This window comes from Anolis carolinensis, unplaced genomic scaffold (genome assembly GCF_035594765.1).
Source record: "Anolis carolinensis isolate JA03-04 unplaced genomic scaffold, rAnoCar3.1.pri scaffold_11, whole genome shotgun sequence".
NCBI classification, from domain to species: Eukaryota; Metazoa; Chordata; class Lepidosauria; order Squamata; family Dactyloidae; genus Anolis; species Anolis carolinensis.
In genome coordinates, this window is record NW_026943822.1 from 12,631,364 (window position 1) to 12,651,633 (window position 20,270).

Here is a 20,270-nt window from a genome sequence, read left to right on the forward strand (position 1 = left end):
GTAGGAGATAAGGTACAACTTATAAAAAGTGGGGAGGCAAATTTAACTAATTTACAACGTTGGAATGAGGAAGTGTGGTCAGAGTGGATGATGAAGCAGCTGCTCCCCCTGTGGCCAGAATCGAACATCCCCTCAGGAGAAGGTTAAATTGCCTCTGTGTCTGTCTGTCTCTGTCTCGGTTCTATGTATGTGGGCATTGAATGTTTGCCCTGTGTGTGTATAATGTGATCCGCCCTGAGTCCCCTTCGGGGTGAGAAGGGCAGAATATAAATGCTGAAAATAAATAAATAAATAAATAACAAAACAATATATAACAAACTTTTTCTGGAAAAAAATAAGCCACACTGATCTCACAGGTAAGTAGCATTTCAGCCTAACTGAATTTGCAACTTACATTATTCCTGTTCTGGACTCACATCTAAAATGACCAACAACTTGACTCTGACTTCCACCTTGCCTCCCCATCCACCCATTTGGAGGTTAAGTTTCCATGAAATCAGAGTGAGGTTAAGAAAGGGAAATCAAAGCATCAACTCTTCCAAACTCAACCACACAACGTAAACTTCCTGGGGCTCTCACTTTTGTCTTTTCCAGAGCGTGACGCGGAAGGGTATCCAAACAAACAAATCGTACTGTAAATACTGTAACATAAACTTGGCACATCATCAGTAAGAAGACAGGAAAAACAACCTTTTCCCCACAGACAATTGATGAGGTATTATTTTGTTCAAATCACCCACTGGTGCTTCCTGAGTCGAATCTCATTTAAGAAAAGGCAACAACTTTTTCTAGGGGTCCAAGATGACACCGGAGATGAAGAAGAATCAAAAGGATATGTGTGCTGAGCCCTGAGAGAGGAGGTGCCTGGCAGAAATCTGGGTGCCTTCCAGTCTTTGGGTCAGCCCATGCTGAAGTTTCCTCTGGCCCAGAGAAGAACATGAAGATGAGTTTGCAATGACATGTTTCCTTGCCCTGGGAATTACCCGAGACTGACTAAGGTATATCTTTTGTATTGTGCCGGAACCATGTAGCCTAGCTTCATAAGCTCAGTCTGAAGATGCTTCATGGTGTGTTTCTCACCTCTCCATCCCCTTCCCAAAAGCTTTTCAACTTTTGCTTTGACTTCATATCTTTCCATTGTGTCTTGTGTTCCCAGCTGTACCATTTTGTTGGAACAACTGTGTTTCAAATCCAGAGTTTTGATGGACCCTGCTATGGGACACTGAGCAAAGGCAACAGAGGAAGCCACCATTGGTCACTCATCTATTCAGTCCTGGCCACTGAGTAAATAGTTTCAAAATGGATGACTTAATGGCTTCAAAGTTTACAGAGAACTACACAAAGGCTACTAAGTCCAAGAGGAAATGGTTTATGGCAAGACATTTTCAGAGCCATTTTCCTTTTGAAAACATTGTTCCATCTGCCAAAGACTAGTTCATGAAGTTGATTATTCTGCAGTGAACAGTTTGGTAACAGGATTGCCTATAAGGGTTTAAAATTGATGGATTGTAAGTATCACTGTGTTTTTTTGTTGCTCCAAACCTGTGTTTCTCAACCTGGGGGTCGGGACCCCGGGGGGGGGGGGGGTTGCAAGGGGATTTCAGAGGGGTCGTCAAAGACCATCAGAAAACACATATTTCTGATGGTCATAGGAACCAACATCCCTCCAGAATTTTCTGTTAGTCATGGGGGTTCTGTGTGGGAAGTTTGGCCCAATTCTATCATTGGTGGGGTTCAAGGAGCTCTTTGATTGTAGGTAAACTATAAATCCCAGCAACTACAACTCCCAAATGTCAAGGTTTTTTCCCCCAAACTCCACCAGTTTTCAAATTTGGCATATTGAGTATTTGTGCCAAGTTTGAGCCAGATCCATCATTGTTTGCTTCCACAGTGTTCTCTGGATTTAGGTGAACTACAACTCCCAAACTCAAGGTCAATGCCCACCAAACCTTTCCAGTGTTTTCTGTGAGTCATGGGAGTTCTGTGTGCCAAGTTCAATTCCATCGTTGGTGGAGTTCAGAATGATTTTAGGTGAACTATAAATCCCAGAAACTACAACTCCCAAATGACAACATCAATCCCCCCAACCCCACCAATATTCAAATTTGGGCATATCGGGTATTTGTGCCAGATTTGGTCCCGTGAATGAAAATACATCCTGCATATCAGTTATTTTCATTATGATGCATAACAGTAGAAAAATGATAGTTGTGAAGTTGCAACGAAAATAATTTTATGGTTGGGGGTCACCACAATATGAGGAACTGTATTCAGGGGTCATGGCATTAGGAAGGTTGAGAACCACTGCTCTAAACCAACATTGCCACACTTTGGGCAAAGTCAAGGGATTCACTGGAAAGAGTGATGTATTCTGTGCTTTGGGGGCAGTTTGGACATTGGGATCAGGCTGGATTTGGGCTGATCCACTGTCCAGACAGGACACGGGCGCTACAACCATTTCCCTGCATGGGAAAGACAATGGATTGTCCCATGTCATCAGCTATGTGAGGCAGACACTTTCCTCAACATGGCACATCACAAAATGCTATAACAACATTCACCTCAATATGTACACTTCAATCTGCATTGGCAATTTGTACATGACACGCAACACAATCCTATGATTTCTCAGAAGGTAAGTGCTATGGATTTCCAACAGTGATATATTTATTTGTATCCTGTCTTTTCCTCAAAATTGGGAGCCAAGGTGATTTACAATTTTAAAGCTAAAGCAGAGGCGGTCCAACCATAAGGCGAACTAGGCACTTGCCTGTGGTGCCATCGTCCTGGGGGCACCTTCGTCCCAGGAGGATGGCGCCACCCCCAACCTCCTTCTCCTTCGGGCCATCTGGCGGTCGCGCTGGGCCTCCCAGTGCCCGTCCTGGGCCTCCCGCCTTCGTGCCGTGCGGGCCCACCTTTGGGGCCTTCAGAGATTGTGAGGTCTGTGGGAACTTGGAAGCTAGGTAAGTGGGGTTTATATATCTGTAGAAGGTCCAGGGTGGAGAAAGAACTCTTATTTGAAGCAAGTGTGAATGTTGTAATTAATCACTTTGATTAGCATTTAATGGCCCTGTGGCTTCAAGGCCTGGCTTCTTCTTGCCTGGGAGAATCTTTTTTGGGAGGTGTTAGCTGTCCCTGATTGTTTACTGTCTGGATTTTTCCTGTTTTCAGAGTGTTATTCTTTATTTATTGTCCTGATTTTAGAGTTTTTCCTGGGGGCTATCTGGGTTATCTAAGTCCACACTGCCCTATATCCCTGTTCAATGTTTGGTGCTAAATTCGCAAATATAATAATTCCTACATAACATTACCATGTATTAAACTTCTTTTTCTGTTGATTTGTTGTAAAACATGATGTTTTAGTGCTTAATTTGTAAAATCTTAATGTAATTTGATTTTTAATAGGCTTTTCCTTAATCCCTCCTTATTATTCAGCATTTTCGCTTATCCAACGCTTTTATTTTTCAGTGATTGGTTTTGGGAGGGGGAGGGGGGCAAAATTCTGTTCGCCTACACTTGAAAATTACCTAGGGCCGGCTCTGAGCTAAAGCATGCAAAAAGTGAACACTAAATTGGGTTTAAGTGTTGTATGTCTTTCGGGCTGTGTGGCCATGTTCCAGAAGTATTCCAGAATACTTCTGGAACATGGCCACACAGCCCGAAAGACATACAACAACTCTGTGATCCCGGCCATGAAAGCCTTCGACAACACATGGGTTTAAGTGATTTGCAGTATTGAAACAATTTAAAAAAAGCAATGCAAATAATAAAAAGCTATTAAAAACAGAGCACCCTCAGCCTATTCCCCAAAAGGTAAGGTAAAGATAAAGGTTTTCCCCTGTCATAAGGTCCAGTTGTGTCTGACTCTGAGGGCTAGTGTTCATCTCCATTTCTAAGCCTAAGAGCTGGCATTGTCCGCAAACACCTCCAAGGTCATGTGGCCGGCATGACTGCATGGAGCACCGTTACTTTCCTGCCGGAGCAGTACCTATTGATCTAGTTTTCGTACTGCTAGGTTGGCAGAAGCTGGGGCTAACAGCGGGTGCTCACTCCGCTCCCTAGATTCGAACCTGCGACCTTTCGGTCAGCACTTTAACATGTTAATGTGGGATTTGTGTATAGTAGTGTTTAAATGCAATCTGTGTCTTTCCTGTATTGCATACTGATTGCATCATCCAGAGTGTACTATAGTCTGTAAAGAGTTAATTACTAAGAAGCTGTGATGACCTTGATGTGTGGCTGGAGCTGGGGAGTATCCAGACACAAGTGTGTATACATTGCTGATTGCATCAGTTCTGTCCTGAGTTGAGCCCAGTGCTGTCTGCTGAGAGTGAGAGTCCTATGTCCATTGTCTACAAGTCTGTTTGTCTTGATTCCTGCTTACAGCAAAACTTTGTATATAGTTTTACTAACATCTCTGGGTGTCACTTCGTTCTGCGTTCCACTGATTCCATCCAACTAATGCTGCACTGCAAATTACTCTGACATAACACACTGTGCCACCCTAAAAACCTCCTATTTTAAAAGCCTCTTGGAATAAAAAGGTATTAAGCTCTAAAGTGAACAGATCCTGAAAGACCAATAGCCCAAGGCTTTCTCTTTCTGGGGAAATTCTATTAAACTAGCCTAGTTCTGTTAATATCCTTTTGTTTGGCCTATAATGGAAAAGTCTTTGCAGGCTTGCACTATCTTTGCCACCAAAACTGGCCCTATAAAAGCCACTCGCTTTCTCGTTTTCCGTTGTTCAGAAACAGCAATAATATTTTCTATCAAACAAAGTGTTACTAACTCAATGGAGTCATAATGAACTTGGAGAAAGAAAAAATACATCGATTCATTTACTATTAAAATCAGGTACTCCACTGTTTCCATCAATTCTGGCCATTGTGTTATTGAAATTCACTAACTGCTCCAGGGTGTTTGGCACTGGGAGAATGTCAAAAGCCCAGGCGGGACTGCATGACTCACCATGTGTCCCACTGCTTTCCGAATGAGTCCAATTATAAATCCACTGCTGGCACCAAAACAAAGGACAATATAAGAGGCGCTTTGGTGCTGTTTAGAAACGTCTTTGTTAAGCCTAAGACAAAGCTTAGAGTTGAGCTAAAGAGTTCCTTGTTACCAGACTTCAGTTCAGATTTTGAATGCATGCTTAGCCAAAAATCCTCAGTTGTCGAGTTTGGTATATTTTGGTATTATCCTTCGACAACGTATTGGTATATTTTACTGAGCACTGTATCTGATCTAAGATTCAGGTGTGAGTGAGTAAGTGACAGTGAGAGAAGAAGAAAAATAGAAAGAGGTATCATAGACGTACAAAGTCTGCTAGTATGAAGATGAGACGGCAAGGATGTATCATAACAATGGCCATTATGAGTTGTTCAAAAACAAATGTGGATGACAAGTGCTCCAAGTGAAACTTCTCAGTGTCTTTGTCTAAGTTAGTGCAAAAACCAAGTTGAATGAAATATTCGCCGGGGCCGGGCTGTGGCGCAGCTGTTGAGCAGCTGCCTTAAATCACTCTGACCATGAGGTCATGAGTTCGAGGCCAGCCCGTGGCGGGGTGAGCACCCGTCAATTAAAAAAAATAAAAAATAGCCCCTGCTCGTTGCTGACCTAGCAACCCGAAAGATAGTTGCATCTATCAAGTAGGAGATAAGGTACCACTTATAAAGTGGGGAGGCAAGATTAACTAATTTTTACGACCTGAAATGAGGAAGTGCCGTCAGTGTGGATGATGAAGCAGCTGCTCCCCCTGTGGCCAGAATCGAACATCCCCTCAGAAGAACGTTAACTTGCCTCTGCGTGTGTCTCTCAGTCTGTTTGATGTGTTTATGGGCATTGAATGTTTGCCCTATGTGTGTTATAATGTGATCCGCCCTGAGTCCCCTTCGGGGTGAGAAGGGCGGAATATAAATACTGTAAATAAATAAATAAATAAATAATAAATAAATTATTCTTAGTTGGAAATGGAGGTAAAACATTTCAATTAGAAAAAGCTATCCAAGGGACAATTAAATTTGTGAGAGGTAGATAAAAAACACGTTAGAACAAGGACAATTCCCTTTTGGTGCACTTGAGAAGAATGAGGAACAGAATAGTTTAGAATGCAAGAAGATGCTTTTTGGTCTGGTAAGTCTATTGAATGTTCTCCGCATGCAGAACATCAGGACACAATACAGAGGAAACTGGACTGCAAAATAGGGCTCTAAACAGCAGCAAGAGGTTATTTTGAACCACAAGGAAGTCACAGCCCAATTCCAAATCAATAATGAGAGAAAGAAAAACTCAAGACAATTCATTAGAAGCTGTCCCAGAATGGGAAATCCACACAAGTGCTGGAATAACAGTGTCACTCCATATTTCATCACAACTAAGATTGCAAGTCTTATGGGCCGGGCTGTGGCGCAGCTGGCTAGTAACCAGCTGCAATAAATCACTACTGACCGAGAGGTCATGAGTTCAAAGCCCGGGTCAGGTTAAGCCCCCGACCATTAAATAGCCCGGCTTGCTGTTGACCTATGCAGCCCCGAAAGACAGTTGCATCTGTCAAGTAGGGAAATTTAGGTACGCTTTATGCAGGAGGCTAATTTAACTAATTTACAACATCATAAAACTGCCAGCAAAACACGAGGAAAGGAATGAGGAAGTACAGCCACTAGTGGACGGTAAAGCAACAGCTCCCCCTGTGGCCGGAATCGTGAAGCTGGAAAAATGTTAAATGCCTCTGTGTCTGTCTATACTGTATGTTGTTTGTCTGTTGGCATTGAATGTTTGCCATATATGTGTTCATTGTAATCCGCCCTGAGTCCCCTTTGGGGTGAGAAGGATGGAATATACCCTGTTTCCCCTAAAATAAGACATCCCCCAAAAATAAGACCTAGCAGAGGTTTTACTGAATGACTAAATATAAGGCCTCCCCAGAAAGTAAGACCTAGTAAAGTTTTTGTTTGGAAGCATGCCCGCCGAACAGAACACCAGAGCATGCAGGATCGGTAAATGTACGTACCATAAAGTGTTGTACATGGAAATATTGGTAGTAACAAGAAATTCTTGATAGGATTCACAGTTTGTCTGGTTATGCTGGTTTATGATGACAACTACTGTACAGTATATAATAAATGTTCATTTTTTGGTTCAACAATAAATGTGAATTCTTCATGGAAAAATAAGACATCCCCTGAAAATAAGACCTAGAGCATCTTTAGGAGCAAAAATTAATATAAGACACTGTCTTATTTTCGGGGAAACACGGTAAATACTGTAAATAATAAATAAATAAATAAGTCTCCTGGTAATGAAAGGCCAGTGGGCCAGCTTCCCTCAACTGGGACAAGAGTTTCAGAAGAGAAGATGATTTGTCAGGATAACATGATTAAGACAGATCTCAAGGGAATCAATGACGCATTCCAGGATTAGAAAGAACTTTAGCCCAAAGGAATCAGGAACTCTATTTGTAAGGATCTATTTCGCAGCATGGCTTGGTTTGATTTGGTCAGGTTCTACTTGAAAAAGAGAGAGAGAAGAGATGATGATGATGATAATAATAATGATAAGATGATAATAATGATGAAAAAAGTTTCAGAGACAGACACAGCACGTCAAGGAGGGCATGCAGATATTGCATGCAACTTACCTTATCATTGCTTATATTAGCCCAAGCTGGGATAGGAATCCTGAGCACCTGGAAAGGGTAATTGGCTATAAAATGATTGACAACCAAAACAAAAACAACAGAAGCTGCCTAGAAGGTAAGACGTCGGCGGGTATGACATGCCAGAAATGTAGGAGCAAGAACGTTTCATTCACAATGGTGAGAAGAGGAGGGTTTAGATCCTGGACAGTATAAACCCTTCAGTTATGAAATACTTCTACATCACACCATTTTGTATTTTACCTCACAGCATTTCCACAAATGCACCTTCTTTTCTAGAAACTGTATGGCAGAAGAAGAAGAGGCCAATAATGGCTCTGGACACTTCAATTGCTTCTTGCATCCCAGGAATTCTGGAAGCTGAATCCCAAAACACCTGGAAGGTTGCGGGTTGTACAAGCCTGCTCTATGGTAATGTCTGCTGAAATTGTTCACTGCAATATGGTTCACTATTTATCCGCCATTTCTTATTTCCGCTGTGTTCAGTAATGTATCCTTTGTGGATATGGGGACGTATCGTACAGGTAAATAGGACAATCAAAACCAAGAGTAATGAGCATACAATCTACGTGGCCCAGCGGGAGTTCTGCATTACACATTCTTGCTATGTCTCAACAATGTATTACAAACCCATAACCACATTACAGTGAAAGACAAAACCTCTTGGCCAGAAGCCCCATAAAGATATTGAAGCCGCACATGCTGAGCATCAAAGTCAAAATGAGTTGTGGTTAATGACTCAGAATATGTTGGTTCCTCAATTCTGGAGGTTTTGTCAGCAAAGCATGGGGTGTGTGGAGTGAGTCTAAGTTGAACAAGAGATGGAGGCATCCCACCCAACCTTTCTCAACTAACCTATTAAGGCCCAAGTTGTTACAAATGCTGGCATGACCACAGGCTAAACTGCTCTTGTCAATGTTGAGTAAGAGGGTAACTATCTAGTATCTCATTACACAATGGTTTTGCAGACTATGCCACGGCTGTCGCATAGTTGCATCTCTGTGCCTCCTCCACAGCATGTCACCGCCCTCCTTGTAGTGTGAACCTTCTGGATCTCAGAATAAGTTCACTGGGGAAATTTTCTCTTCTGCCTGCTTCCAAGAGGGTCTTGATATCTGCATTCTTTCCACCACAATATGGAGAAATATCTGCACATCTAGTAGCCTACCACTTTCAAGTACTTATATAGAACATATCCATCTTTAGATAAGATTTGGATTCTGTTGACCTATAGCTACCAGTTGTCTAGAAGATGGATATTATCTGGGGGTGAGTTAAGGTACTTCTTGAATTTCAACACACAAACATCAAGAGTGCCTTGTCTGGAGTGGCTGAGGGTTTCAACAAAACATGGTCTAAAACATGAGTTAGACATACTTTGGATCTACTATCCTGTACAGATTTGGAGGTACAGTAGAGTCTCACTTATCCAAGCTAAACGGGCCGGCAGAAGCTTGGATAAGCAAATAAGCTCTGGAATGCATTGCCAAAAGAGATCAGGCAACCCCCTACATTATCCAATTTCCGTAAGGAACTGAAGACCTAGAATCATAGAATCATAGAATAGTAGAGTTGGAAGAGACCTCATGGGCCATCTAATCCAACCCCCTGCCAAGAAGCAGGAAATCGCATTCAAAGCACCCCCGACAGATGGCCATCCAGCCTCTGTTTAAAAGCCTCCAAAGAAGGAGCCTCCACCACAGTCTGGGGGAGAGAGTTCCACTGTCGAACAGCCCTCACAGTGAGGAAGTTCTTCCTGATGTTCAGGTGGAATCTCCTTTCCTGTAGTTTGAAGCATTGTTCCGTGTCCTAGTCTGCAGGGCAGCAGAAAACAAGCTTGCTCCCTCCTCCCTATGACTTCCCCTCACATATTTGTACATGGCTATCATGTCTCCTCTCAGCCTTCTCTTCTGCAGGCTAAACATGCCCAGTTCTTTAAGCCTCTCCTCATAGGGCTTGTTATGACCTGGTGGTGTCAGCAGGTTTTTCAGTAATTACATTGGAATACCACCGGTTTCTGGGCCTGAATATATTGCACAAGATTTCTCTAACTTAAAATGATACATTTTAATATATTGGGTTTATGGTTCCTGTCCCCTTGATCAGGTCATGTAAGTGTTATTTATTTCTATAATTGTATTTTTACTTTGCTTAATAATGTGTTATTATGTTTGTAATGTTTGTGTTGTTTTTATGATTGGAAACCGCCCTGAGTCCCATCCAGGAGATAGGGCAGTATATAAATAAAGTTTTATTTATTTATTTATTTTAATATCTTGGATAATAAGGAGGGATTAAGGAAAATGTTAATGTGGGATTTGTGTATTAGTAGTGTTTAAATGAAATTTGTGTCTGGTATGTATTGCATACAGGTTGCATCATCCTGAGTATGCTATAGTCTGTAAAGAGTTAATGACTGAGAAGCTGTGTTGACCTTGATGTGTCTGGGGAGTATCCAGACTCAAGTGTGTTTGTACATTACTGATTGAGTCAGTTGAGATCTTGCTCTGTTCTGAGTTTGTGTCTGCTTAGAGTGAAAGCCAAGCCTGTATTCGTCTGCAAGTCTGTTTGTTTTGTACAGTCAAGTTTTGTATATATATTTTAACATCGTTTCTGACGTCTCATCGTTTCTGCGCTCCATTGACAACATACAACTGCTGCTACGCTGCGATTTACTCTGACAGAAAAGCCTATTAAACATCAAATTAGGTTATGATTTTACAAATTAAGCACCAAAACATCATGTTATATAACAAATTTGACAGAAAAAGTAGTTCAATACGCAGGAATGTTATGTTGTAATTACTGTATTTACGAATTTAGCACCAAAATATCATTGAAAACGTTGACTACAAAAATGGCTCGGATAATCCAGAACCTTGGATAAGCGAAGCTTGGATAAGTGAGACTCTACTGTATTAGGAAACAGGTGACAACTACATTGGCATGGACAAAGCATTATTGGAGCTAGTACTGTGCAATATGAAAGCTCCACAACTCATTTCAGAAGCTATGTTCTTTGCACCCTTCACTGATTTTCCAAATTTATCTCTCGGAGTTGAGAGATGACTGTGAAGGTTCAAAGCAATATTAAGGCTGGATGCTGCTGTTAAGCATAGTCAGCCATCTAAGGATGGGTTCGAATTGGATTTCTCTCTGTTTTTGGTATCAATTTATCCACACTCACAAATTTCTCCATATTGTGGTGGAAAGAATGTAAGCCTTTCTAAAAAAAATTCTCTCCCAGAATCTGGAACACACTGCAACTTTAAGCAAATGTCAACAGTTGGGTTGGTTCCAAGACAGAATCAACCGAAACTATTTGCATGGCTTTCCCGTGCTTCTCAGGCTCAGGTGGCTTGGGAGCATGGGATGGCGCTCACCAACCTTTCCCATTTTCCTTGTCATCGTAGGCAGCAGATGACCCCCCCCCCCCGGTCTCTTTCTCCCTGTGTGTTGAGTCCTATTTAGTGTGTAAGCCTGAGGGTAGAGAACTCTAATTTTAGGCTTCTTTGGGAACCTTTGTGGTTGACGGGTGGGGTGGATGTCAAGTATAAATGGACGAATTGGGCCAGAGCAGACAAAGTAGAATTTTTGTGCAAAGTGTACTGAAGTTTACAATTTTCACCACCTTCAAGATGTTCAAATATTCAGAATATGGAAGAAAAGCAAAACTTTTGGGACATATGTAAGCCATCAGTGTCCTCTCCCCTTACTGAAAAAAGTTAGAGAAAAGAAGTTAGTGTGGAAGGCTGCCCAAGTGGTAGAAAGGGATGATAGAATTTCATGCGAGATCTGGACTCGACCCAAAAAGGAGCTTTGAGACCACGTTCCCAAACCCGGCTTCGTGTTTACTGATGTCATGTCCCCACCCTCTCCTCCAGTGCTAGACATTTTCAATAGGGAAAAGGAACTAAACAAGCCAGTGTTATTTTCAGCTCAGCTTTTCCTGTCGCTGCAAGTCTGGTCCAGAATCCTGGCTACAGGCATCTGCAGACCTTTTTCAACAGCAGTATCCTTTAAGAAATGTTTGCTAAAAGTGTTTGGCCTTCATTTGGCTTTAGTAGCACAGATGTATAACACTGCTCTTCATTCAGCTCAGGAAACGCATCATGAAATCTCAGTGGATTCCCTTTGGCAAGACACTTCCAGTCTGTGCATCCTCTCACATTCTTCCTTCTCCATGTGTTTAAGACCTTTCCCCTAAAATATCCACCCAATGTTTAGGCATTACAGTTCTATATATGTTGCCATGGTGCTGGAAATCTGAACCAAGAGGGTACTCTAACTCCACAACTGAGTCGTATTAGGGAAACAAAATGTGTTTCTTAGCAACAGAAATCCACGGACAGCAAGATGGCAGCCAAAACCCAAAAAGAAGGGAAATGGGATGCAAAATCTGCATTTCATCTGCCTGATTTAACCTGAAAATGCATTACAAGCTTGGGGAAAAAAATCCCCTTCAAGAAAATAAATTCAAAATCATTAGTTAAATGTTCCACCTCGAAAATTCTACCTGTCAGCTAGACTTTTGCAAAAAGTTCTTTTGAAATGGTTAAGAAAAATATGTGAAGAATAATGGGGATTTAATGATTAATTATTGTTCAATAATACCAAAACTGTTAATATTTAGACATATTGAACTATTTAACACTTAAATTATACTCACAATAATGCATTAAGTTTGTCCAAACTGTACCAATTTTATGTAAAAAAAATCAAGGGGGGGCTAAATAATAATAATAATAATAATAGATTATTAAACCATTTAAGACTTAATAATAGTGATTAATTACTATGGTTATTGTTACACTTTTGAGTATAACATGTGTATCCCTTATCAGAAATCCTTGGTACCAGAAGTAGCTTGGATTTTCGATTGTTTCAGATATTTGAATGTAATAATACTAATACTAATAATACTAATAATATAAAACTTTATTTATATCCCAACCTATTTCCCCAAGGTAGATGTATACCTACTTAATCGGCTATTTTGGAGATGAGACCCAAGTCTTCACAGGAAAATCATTTATGTTTCATATCCACCTTATACAAAGAGTGTGAAGGTATTTTTTAACAATATTTTTCAATATTGTGTAGAATAAATCATCAGAGAGCAAAGATGTCACTATCTCAGTCATCCAATGGGGGCAATTTTGGAATTTGGAATTCGGGATAAAAGTTTGTTCAACTTGTACAATATAATAATATAGTTTATATAATAATAATATTTCCTGCCTTCTTGCTATGAATTTCCTCACCATCACAGAAAGCAAAGAAGAGCAGGAACCACTTTTGCATAGATGGCATGCTGTTAGAAATAACTGTGCGCCTCCTTTGCACAAATAGTTCTGCCCTAAGGTTACAGTTTAGAATTGACTGCATTCCTCCAGCAATTAATAAGTTGCAAATGACAGTTTTCATGTTTGCAATATATTAACATTACGTGCTGCCTGAATCTGAATGAATTACCTTAACAATTCTACGTTAGCAGACAAAAAGTCTTGCTAATATGACTTCTTCTCCAAACAGTCTCTGCCCCAGGACTCGGCCTGTCAAACAGGTTCTTTCTGAAATTAGTTTGACAGGTTTGAAGGTGCAGGCTCTTTCTGCTGCCAGGTTTGCTGCCAGGATGGAAAACAGATATAGAGTGCATATCGGCCGAAGTCATCTCAGTCGGCAAAGGAGCCATTTAGTTTGGCTTTTTTGCATGTGCTTATCCAGGGACAAATCTACGCTGACCATTCAGCACAAAGGGATGGCAAATCTAAACCACCCTGGGGCCAATATGGCATTTGCTATTCTCCTAGATCAATGATGGGCAACCTTTTGCGCTTGGTGTGTCAAAATTCCCCAAAAAACCTAGCATGACTTGGGTGGTGTGCCACTTCGAGAAAAAAAACATAATTTCCCAATATGTATAGTTTAAATAACGAAAATGTATAACAGTAATATATAACTATTTAATAAACCAAAAACTATTTCTTACCACTATTTCCATGTACAACAATCTATGCTACCTCTTGCAGTTTCCACACTGATTTCTCTCTATTCTAATTTCAATGTAGTCATGAATAATGAATAATATAATAGTAATAATATGATAATATACTACAATAATAGAATATATATATATATATATAGTGCATAATTCCCATGGAGTAAACAACAAAACCACTGGACCAAATCACACCAAATTTGGCCACAAAAGACATAGTCATCCAATCAGTCTGCATGCAGCAGCGTGCCAGCAAAAATGGCTAGGCATGTCAGTACTGACACGCGTGTCATAGGTTGGCCATCACTGTCCTAGATTGGCTATATCCAGGAATAAGTTCTCAGTGTTGATCCAATCTAGGAGAAAACCACAATAGCTTGTCCACCTCAACCTGCTCTACCTGGAATGGGTATAATTTTGCACCCAAACTAATTCCTCAACATTACATTTCCTCCATTCTTGGAAAAGTTAAGTCTTTGGCACTTATAGAATTTGCAACAAGGAGAGCTGCAAGGAGAGCTCGGTAATTGCATAATAATAACAATAACACTATCATCATCATGATCATTATTATTGATTGTCCATGGTCATGCTAGTTGTGAGATTGAGAGATCTGAAGTCCAGAAATGTCCCCTTTTTCCAAGTTCTTGTTCATTTCAGCTTAGATAATAACAATAATAATAACAATGTCATCATCATTATTGTTGAATGACCATGGCCATGCTAGTTGTGGGATCCAGGGACATGGAGTCCAGAAATGAAGCCTTTTCAGAGTCATTGTTCATTTCGGGTAACAACAACAACAACAACAACAACAACAACATTATTGTTGAATGACCATTCTAGCTGTGGGATTCAGGAATCTGGAATCCAGAAATGTTCCCTTTTCCAAATTCTTGTTCATTTCAGTGCAACTGCTATTGAAAAAGCATCTCTACCTCATTATCCTCCTTACTCCCATCTTTGTTACTCTTTAATATTCAAGACAAATTCTGGAAAACTTGAAATTTTCCAAAGATATAACTTGATCGCAGTAAGTTATTGCTGGCTGGATTGTTCCCCCATAAAGCAATGCTGATACCTGCAATTGCTGCAGTATTCAGCCCTCCTTAGCAATGTGTCTCCCCTTTCTTTCTTTTCCACTCCTTTCTTCTCACTGTTATTTCTTCTATTGCCTACATTCGCACTTCTCAGGAAGGTTACACATCATTTGCTTCCTTTATAAGAATACTGTGTGGTCAAACATAATGGGTGGATGAATAGCTAGACAGATAGTTGAGATGGTTGCAATTGAGGATCATCAGATAGACAGACAGTCAGGCAGATAGGTGGATGATTAGTTAGATAGGTAGTTGAAAGGATTGTAATTGAGGATCATCAGATAGATGACTGATAGATAGATAGATAGACAGACAGATAAGATGACTGTAATTGAGGATCATTAGATAGATAGATAAATAGACAGACAGACAGATAGGATGATTGTAATTAAGAATCATCAGATAGATCAGTGGTTCCCAACCTGTAGTCCGTGGACCACTAGTGGTCCCAAAGAACTAAAATATGGTCCGCGGCCTCATTGTTACAACACCGTTGCAACAAAAGGGACTGGTCTCAACAAACCCTCTTATAGTGCCAAGGCAACAAGGATGTCAGTAGGGGAGAGGTTGACTACCCACGAAAGATGTGACAACAAGCCTCCTGACTGCTGCTTCTCCTCCTCCTCCCTCCACCTGAGCAGAGCCTTTCCATGTAGCACCTGGAAGCGGGGTTGCCTTGGTGTCTTTGTTTTTAGGGGTTATTTGGGGGGCTGATTCAGAAAATCACATTGGATAGACCACATCAGCTCTAGATTATTAAATATGGTTTTCTCTGGGCAAACAGATGGCATCTACTGGATGGCATGAGTTCTATATCAGAAACTAGAGCTGATGTGGTTTATCCAATGCAATTTTCTGAATCAGCACCCCAAATAACCAAACCAAATTTAAAGTTGACCAAAAACTGATTGGTAACCCTTTAGGTACTAATGTGGAGAGTGGTTCCTGATCAAAATGGTCCCTGGTCAAATAGTCCTTGGTCAAAAAAAGAGTGGGAACCACTGAGATAGATAGATTAGATTATTGTAATTGAGGATCATCAGATAGATAGATAAATAGGATGATAGTAACTGAGGATCATCAAACGATAGATAGATAGATTGTAACTGAAGATCATCAGATAGACTGATAGATAGATAGGATGACTGTAATTGAGGATCATCAGATAGATAGATAGATAGATAGATAGATAGGATGATAGTAACTGAGGATCATCAAATGACAGACAGATAGATAGATAGATAGATAGATAGATTGTAACTGAAGAGCTTCAGATAGACTGATAGATAGATAGGATGACTGTAATTGAGGATCATCAGATAGATAGATAGATAGATAGATAGATAGATAGATAGGATGATAGTAACTGAGGATCATCAAATGACAGATAGATAGATAGATAGATAGATAGATAGATAGATAGGTTGTAACTGAAGAGCATCAGATAGACTGATAGATAGGATGACTGCAATTGAGGATCATCAGATAGATAGATAGATAGATAGATAGGATGATAGTAACTGAGGATCATCAAATGACAGATAGATAGATAGATAGATAGATAGATAGATAGATAGATTGTAACTGAAGAGCATCAGATAGACTGATAGATAGGATGACTGTAATTGAGGATCATCAGATAGATAGATAGATAGGATGATAGTAACTGAGGATCATCAAATGATAGATAGATAGATAGTAACTGAAGATCATCTGATAGACTGATAGATAGATAGTGACTGTAATTGAGGATCATCAGATAGATAGATAGGATGATAGTAACTGAGGATCATCAAATGATAGATAGATAGATAGATAGATTGTAACTGAAGATCATCAGATAGACTGGTAGATAGATAGGATGACTGTAATTGAGGATCATCAGAGAGATAGATAGACAGATAGATAGGATGATAGTAATTGAGGATCGTCAAATGACAGATAGATAGATAGATAGATAGATTGTAACTGAAGATCATCAGATAGACTGATAGATAGATAGGATGACTGTAATTGAGGATCATCAGATAGATAGATAGATAGATAGATAGATAGATAGATAGATAGATAGATAGATAGATAGATAGAATGGTTGTAAATGAGGACCATCAAAAATATTTCTATAAAATTTCATCAAACCCTTGGGTTTCTTTACCTTTACAAAAATGAATTTCTTCAGAATGTTGAAAACTAAGTATGCCCAGTAGATATGTAGACCTTGTAGAATCAACAGCTGTACGTTGAAGAAGAAGTAGGCTGGGACAAGTGTGTCTGTATAAAGTGCAGGATAATATAGTGTAGCCCGTAGGATCCTGAAATACACAACACATTGTGATGAATTTAGAAGATCCCTGCTGTATTACTCAATGTAAACCTTTTGTGGTTGTTAAAAACAATGGTGCAAAACAGATATCACAAAATCGAGGGAAGTCACCTTTAAACAAAATAATCAACACAAAGGAGCTACCATTAAAAGCAGGCACATGAACTGAATGTGGAAGGGAGATTAAAGCAAATACAATGCATAAAAAATTCAACTCACCAAAAAGGAAAGAGAATGAGTCGTGTGATGAAGAATGCAATGGAGAAGATGACAAAAAGGACACTGCAGGTATTCTCCCAGCGAGCGTAGTTGAACATCTTAGCAGCCTGAGATGTCAAGCAAATACATTAGGGTTTCCTTGAATATTTAGAATAGTGTCTCTCAACTTTTGGTTCTTCATCTGTCTTGGGCTTCAGCTCCAAGAATCCAGCCTCACTGGCCATGCTGGAAACTCGTTCTGGGCGCTGAACTCCAAAATAGCTGGAGGACCAAAAATTGGGAGATCCCCTCTTGAAGGTCATTGTTCCCAAAATAGACCTACTGAATTCGATACCACATTTACATATATGTTCCATACTGATTCCGTGAAATAATGTTCTGAATGAGTTCGAGAACCACTTTAGTTTTGGGATAGGCTGCCTTTTCCCTTAAATTGCCACAGTAAGCAGGAGCTGTTTGCACATTGTTGCCTGTCACACTCCTAATATATAATAATCATATTATGCTATACTAATAATGTAATATATTGTATATGCATATAATATTAATAATATTGTAATATAATACAATATAATAATAATACACTATTATAATGGTAGATTTATATTACATGTAATATTATTAATAATCTTACAATATAGTGTTATAGTACAATATAGTAATATATAATGCTTATATTGTGCTATACAAATAATATAATATATTGTATATACATATGACTTGTAAGCTGCCCTGAGTCCCCTTTGGTGTGAGAAGGGCGCTAATAAATAAATAAAGGTCTTGAATTTTAAATGAGTGTCCTTTGTTTAATCTCTATTTTGTGTATTTTAATACGTATTTATAGAGATACATTTTGGTGTGTCGCTTTTACAGAGGTACATTTTAATATATGTATCTGTGGTATTTAAATGTCCTTTAAAAATAATAATAATAATAATAATAATAAGGAAGGAAGGAAACCGACGAAACCATTGATCATATCCTCAGCTGCTGTAAGAAAATTGCACAGACAGACTACAAACAGAGGCACAACTACGTGGCCCACCTCCCAGCAGTAAAGAACTGGTGGGATCACAAACCTACAAAGGTTATGGAAAATGAGCACGCAAAGATACTATGGGACTTCCGAATCCAGACTGACAAAGTTCAGGAACACAACACACCAGACATCACAGTTGTGGAAAAGAAAAAGGTTTGGATCATTGATGTTGCCATCCCAGGTGACAGTCGCATTGACAAAAAACAACAGGAAAAACTCAGCCGTTATCAGGACCTCAAGATCGAACTTCAAAGACTGGCAGAAACCAGTGCAGGTGGTCCCGGTGGTGATCGGCACATTGGGTGCCATGCCAAAAGATCTCAGCCGGCATTTGGAAACAATAGACATTGACAAAATTACGATCTGCCAACTGCAAAAGGCCACCCTACTGGGATCTGCACGCATCATCCGAAAATATATCACACAATCCTAGACACTTGGGAAGTGTTCGACTTGTGATTTGGTGATATGAAATCCAGCATGTCTATCTTGTTTGCTGTGCCATAATAAAATAATAATAATAGTAATGTTGAAGCCTATGCCCCAATCTTATGTAAACGGAATTGTGGTTTTAAGTGCACAAGCAATATGAATCCTCCACTTCTGCTGTATCTGGAGAAATAGACCCAAACAGGCCTTTCTTTTCTATAAGGATTTCATTCCTTCCAACCCACTGAATGGTTCTCATCTCCTGCAAAATGAAGCTCTCTATGAAAGGGCTAACTAGGGTTCTGGTGAGAGGGTGTGAATACTGAGCCTCTCTAGATATGAGAATATCAAAATAAACCACAAGCCAAGCTCTGTCAAGGAAGCCAGGCACTAAATCCTAGCAACGTTCACCTCCAGCCAAATATCGGCGAAGTCGTGGACAATCATCACCAGCGTTCCAAGTCGGATGTAATTGGCGCTCCAGGAGCAGAACATCAGACCCAGGGCTGCAAAGTGGTGGACCACGTGGGCTTTAAAGTCCTATGGAGAAATCAAGGAATCAGCCTTTCTTCTGGCAACAAGTAGAATGACAAGGAAACACACATCTGGTCTCAGGAAAGCCATAGCAGGTGGAAGCCCCGAAGCTAACCAGCTGTATAAACAAAGGCTGTCCTCTAGTGTTGAACCTGCACTGCAGCAACATAAATACAGGAACCTGTTTCCATGAATGAAAAACAGACCAGCAAGGTCTTAGAGGTCATCACTGCCTTCTCTAGTCGTCTATAACATACACAAGGTGACAGTTCATTGGAGCAAGAGATTGCACACAGATTTTGCACAGGACTCCATTTCAAGAATAAAGTATTGCTCATGTATCCACATGATCTATGGATTCGGTCATCTACTTCTGACAAAATACGTTCTCTTTAGGCATTTTCTAAGTCCCCCAGAATGGTTCAAATGGTATTCTTAGGCCAGTTCCTTCATTTCAAGAGGGTTTGCTCATCTTCCCCCACAGGTACAGTGTTCACACTATATGTATTTATTTATTTATTTATTTATTTACAGTATTTATATTCCGCCCTTCTCACCCCAAAGGAGACTCAGCGCGGATTACAATGAACACATATATGGCAAACATTCAATGCCAACAGACAAACAACATACAGTATAGACAAACACAGAGGCATTTAACATTTTTTTCCAGCTTCACGATTCCAGCCACAGGGGGAGCTGTTGCTTCACCATCCACTAGTGACTGTACTTCCTTATTCCTTTCCTCGTGTTTTGCTGGCAGTTTTATGATGTTGTAAATTAGTTAAATTAGCCTCCTGCATAAAGCGTACCTAAATTTCCCTACTTGACAGATGCAACTGTCTTTCGGGGCTGCATAGGTCAACAGCAAGCCGGGCTATTTAATGGTCGGGGGCTTAACCCGACCCGAGCTTCGAACTCATAACCTGTCACGACCCAGGCGGCAGAGGCACCAATAACCATTCACAGAG

At 40.1% G+C, this 20,270-nt stretch overlaps 1 protein-coding gene across 2 annotated transcripts in view; it reads right to left on the reverse strand.

Moving 5' to 3' along the window:
* cers3 (ceramide synthase 3) overlaps positions 1-20,270 on the reverse strand; it is a 57,606-nt gene that overhangs the window by 3,988 nt on the left and 33,348 nt on the right. The window contains exons 8-11 of one of the 2 annotated variants that reach the window (XM_008119340.3): positions 19,177-19,305; positions 17,298-17,404; positions 16,911-17,067; positions 7,637-7,684 (exon numbers count right to left, since the gene is read on the reverse strand). In XM_008119340.3, the coding sequence (XP_008117547.1) occupies positions 7,637-7,684; positions 16,911-17,067; positions 17,298-17,404; positions 19,177-19,305 (441 nt within the window). The remainder of the gene's footprint in view (positions 1-7,636; positions 7,685-16,910; positions 17,068-17,297; positions 17,405-19,176; positions 19,306-20,270) is intronic. The other variant, XM_003226495.4, reaches the window with a different exon arrangement.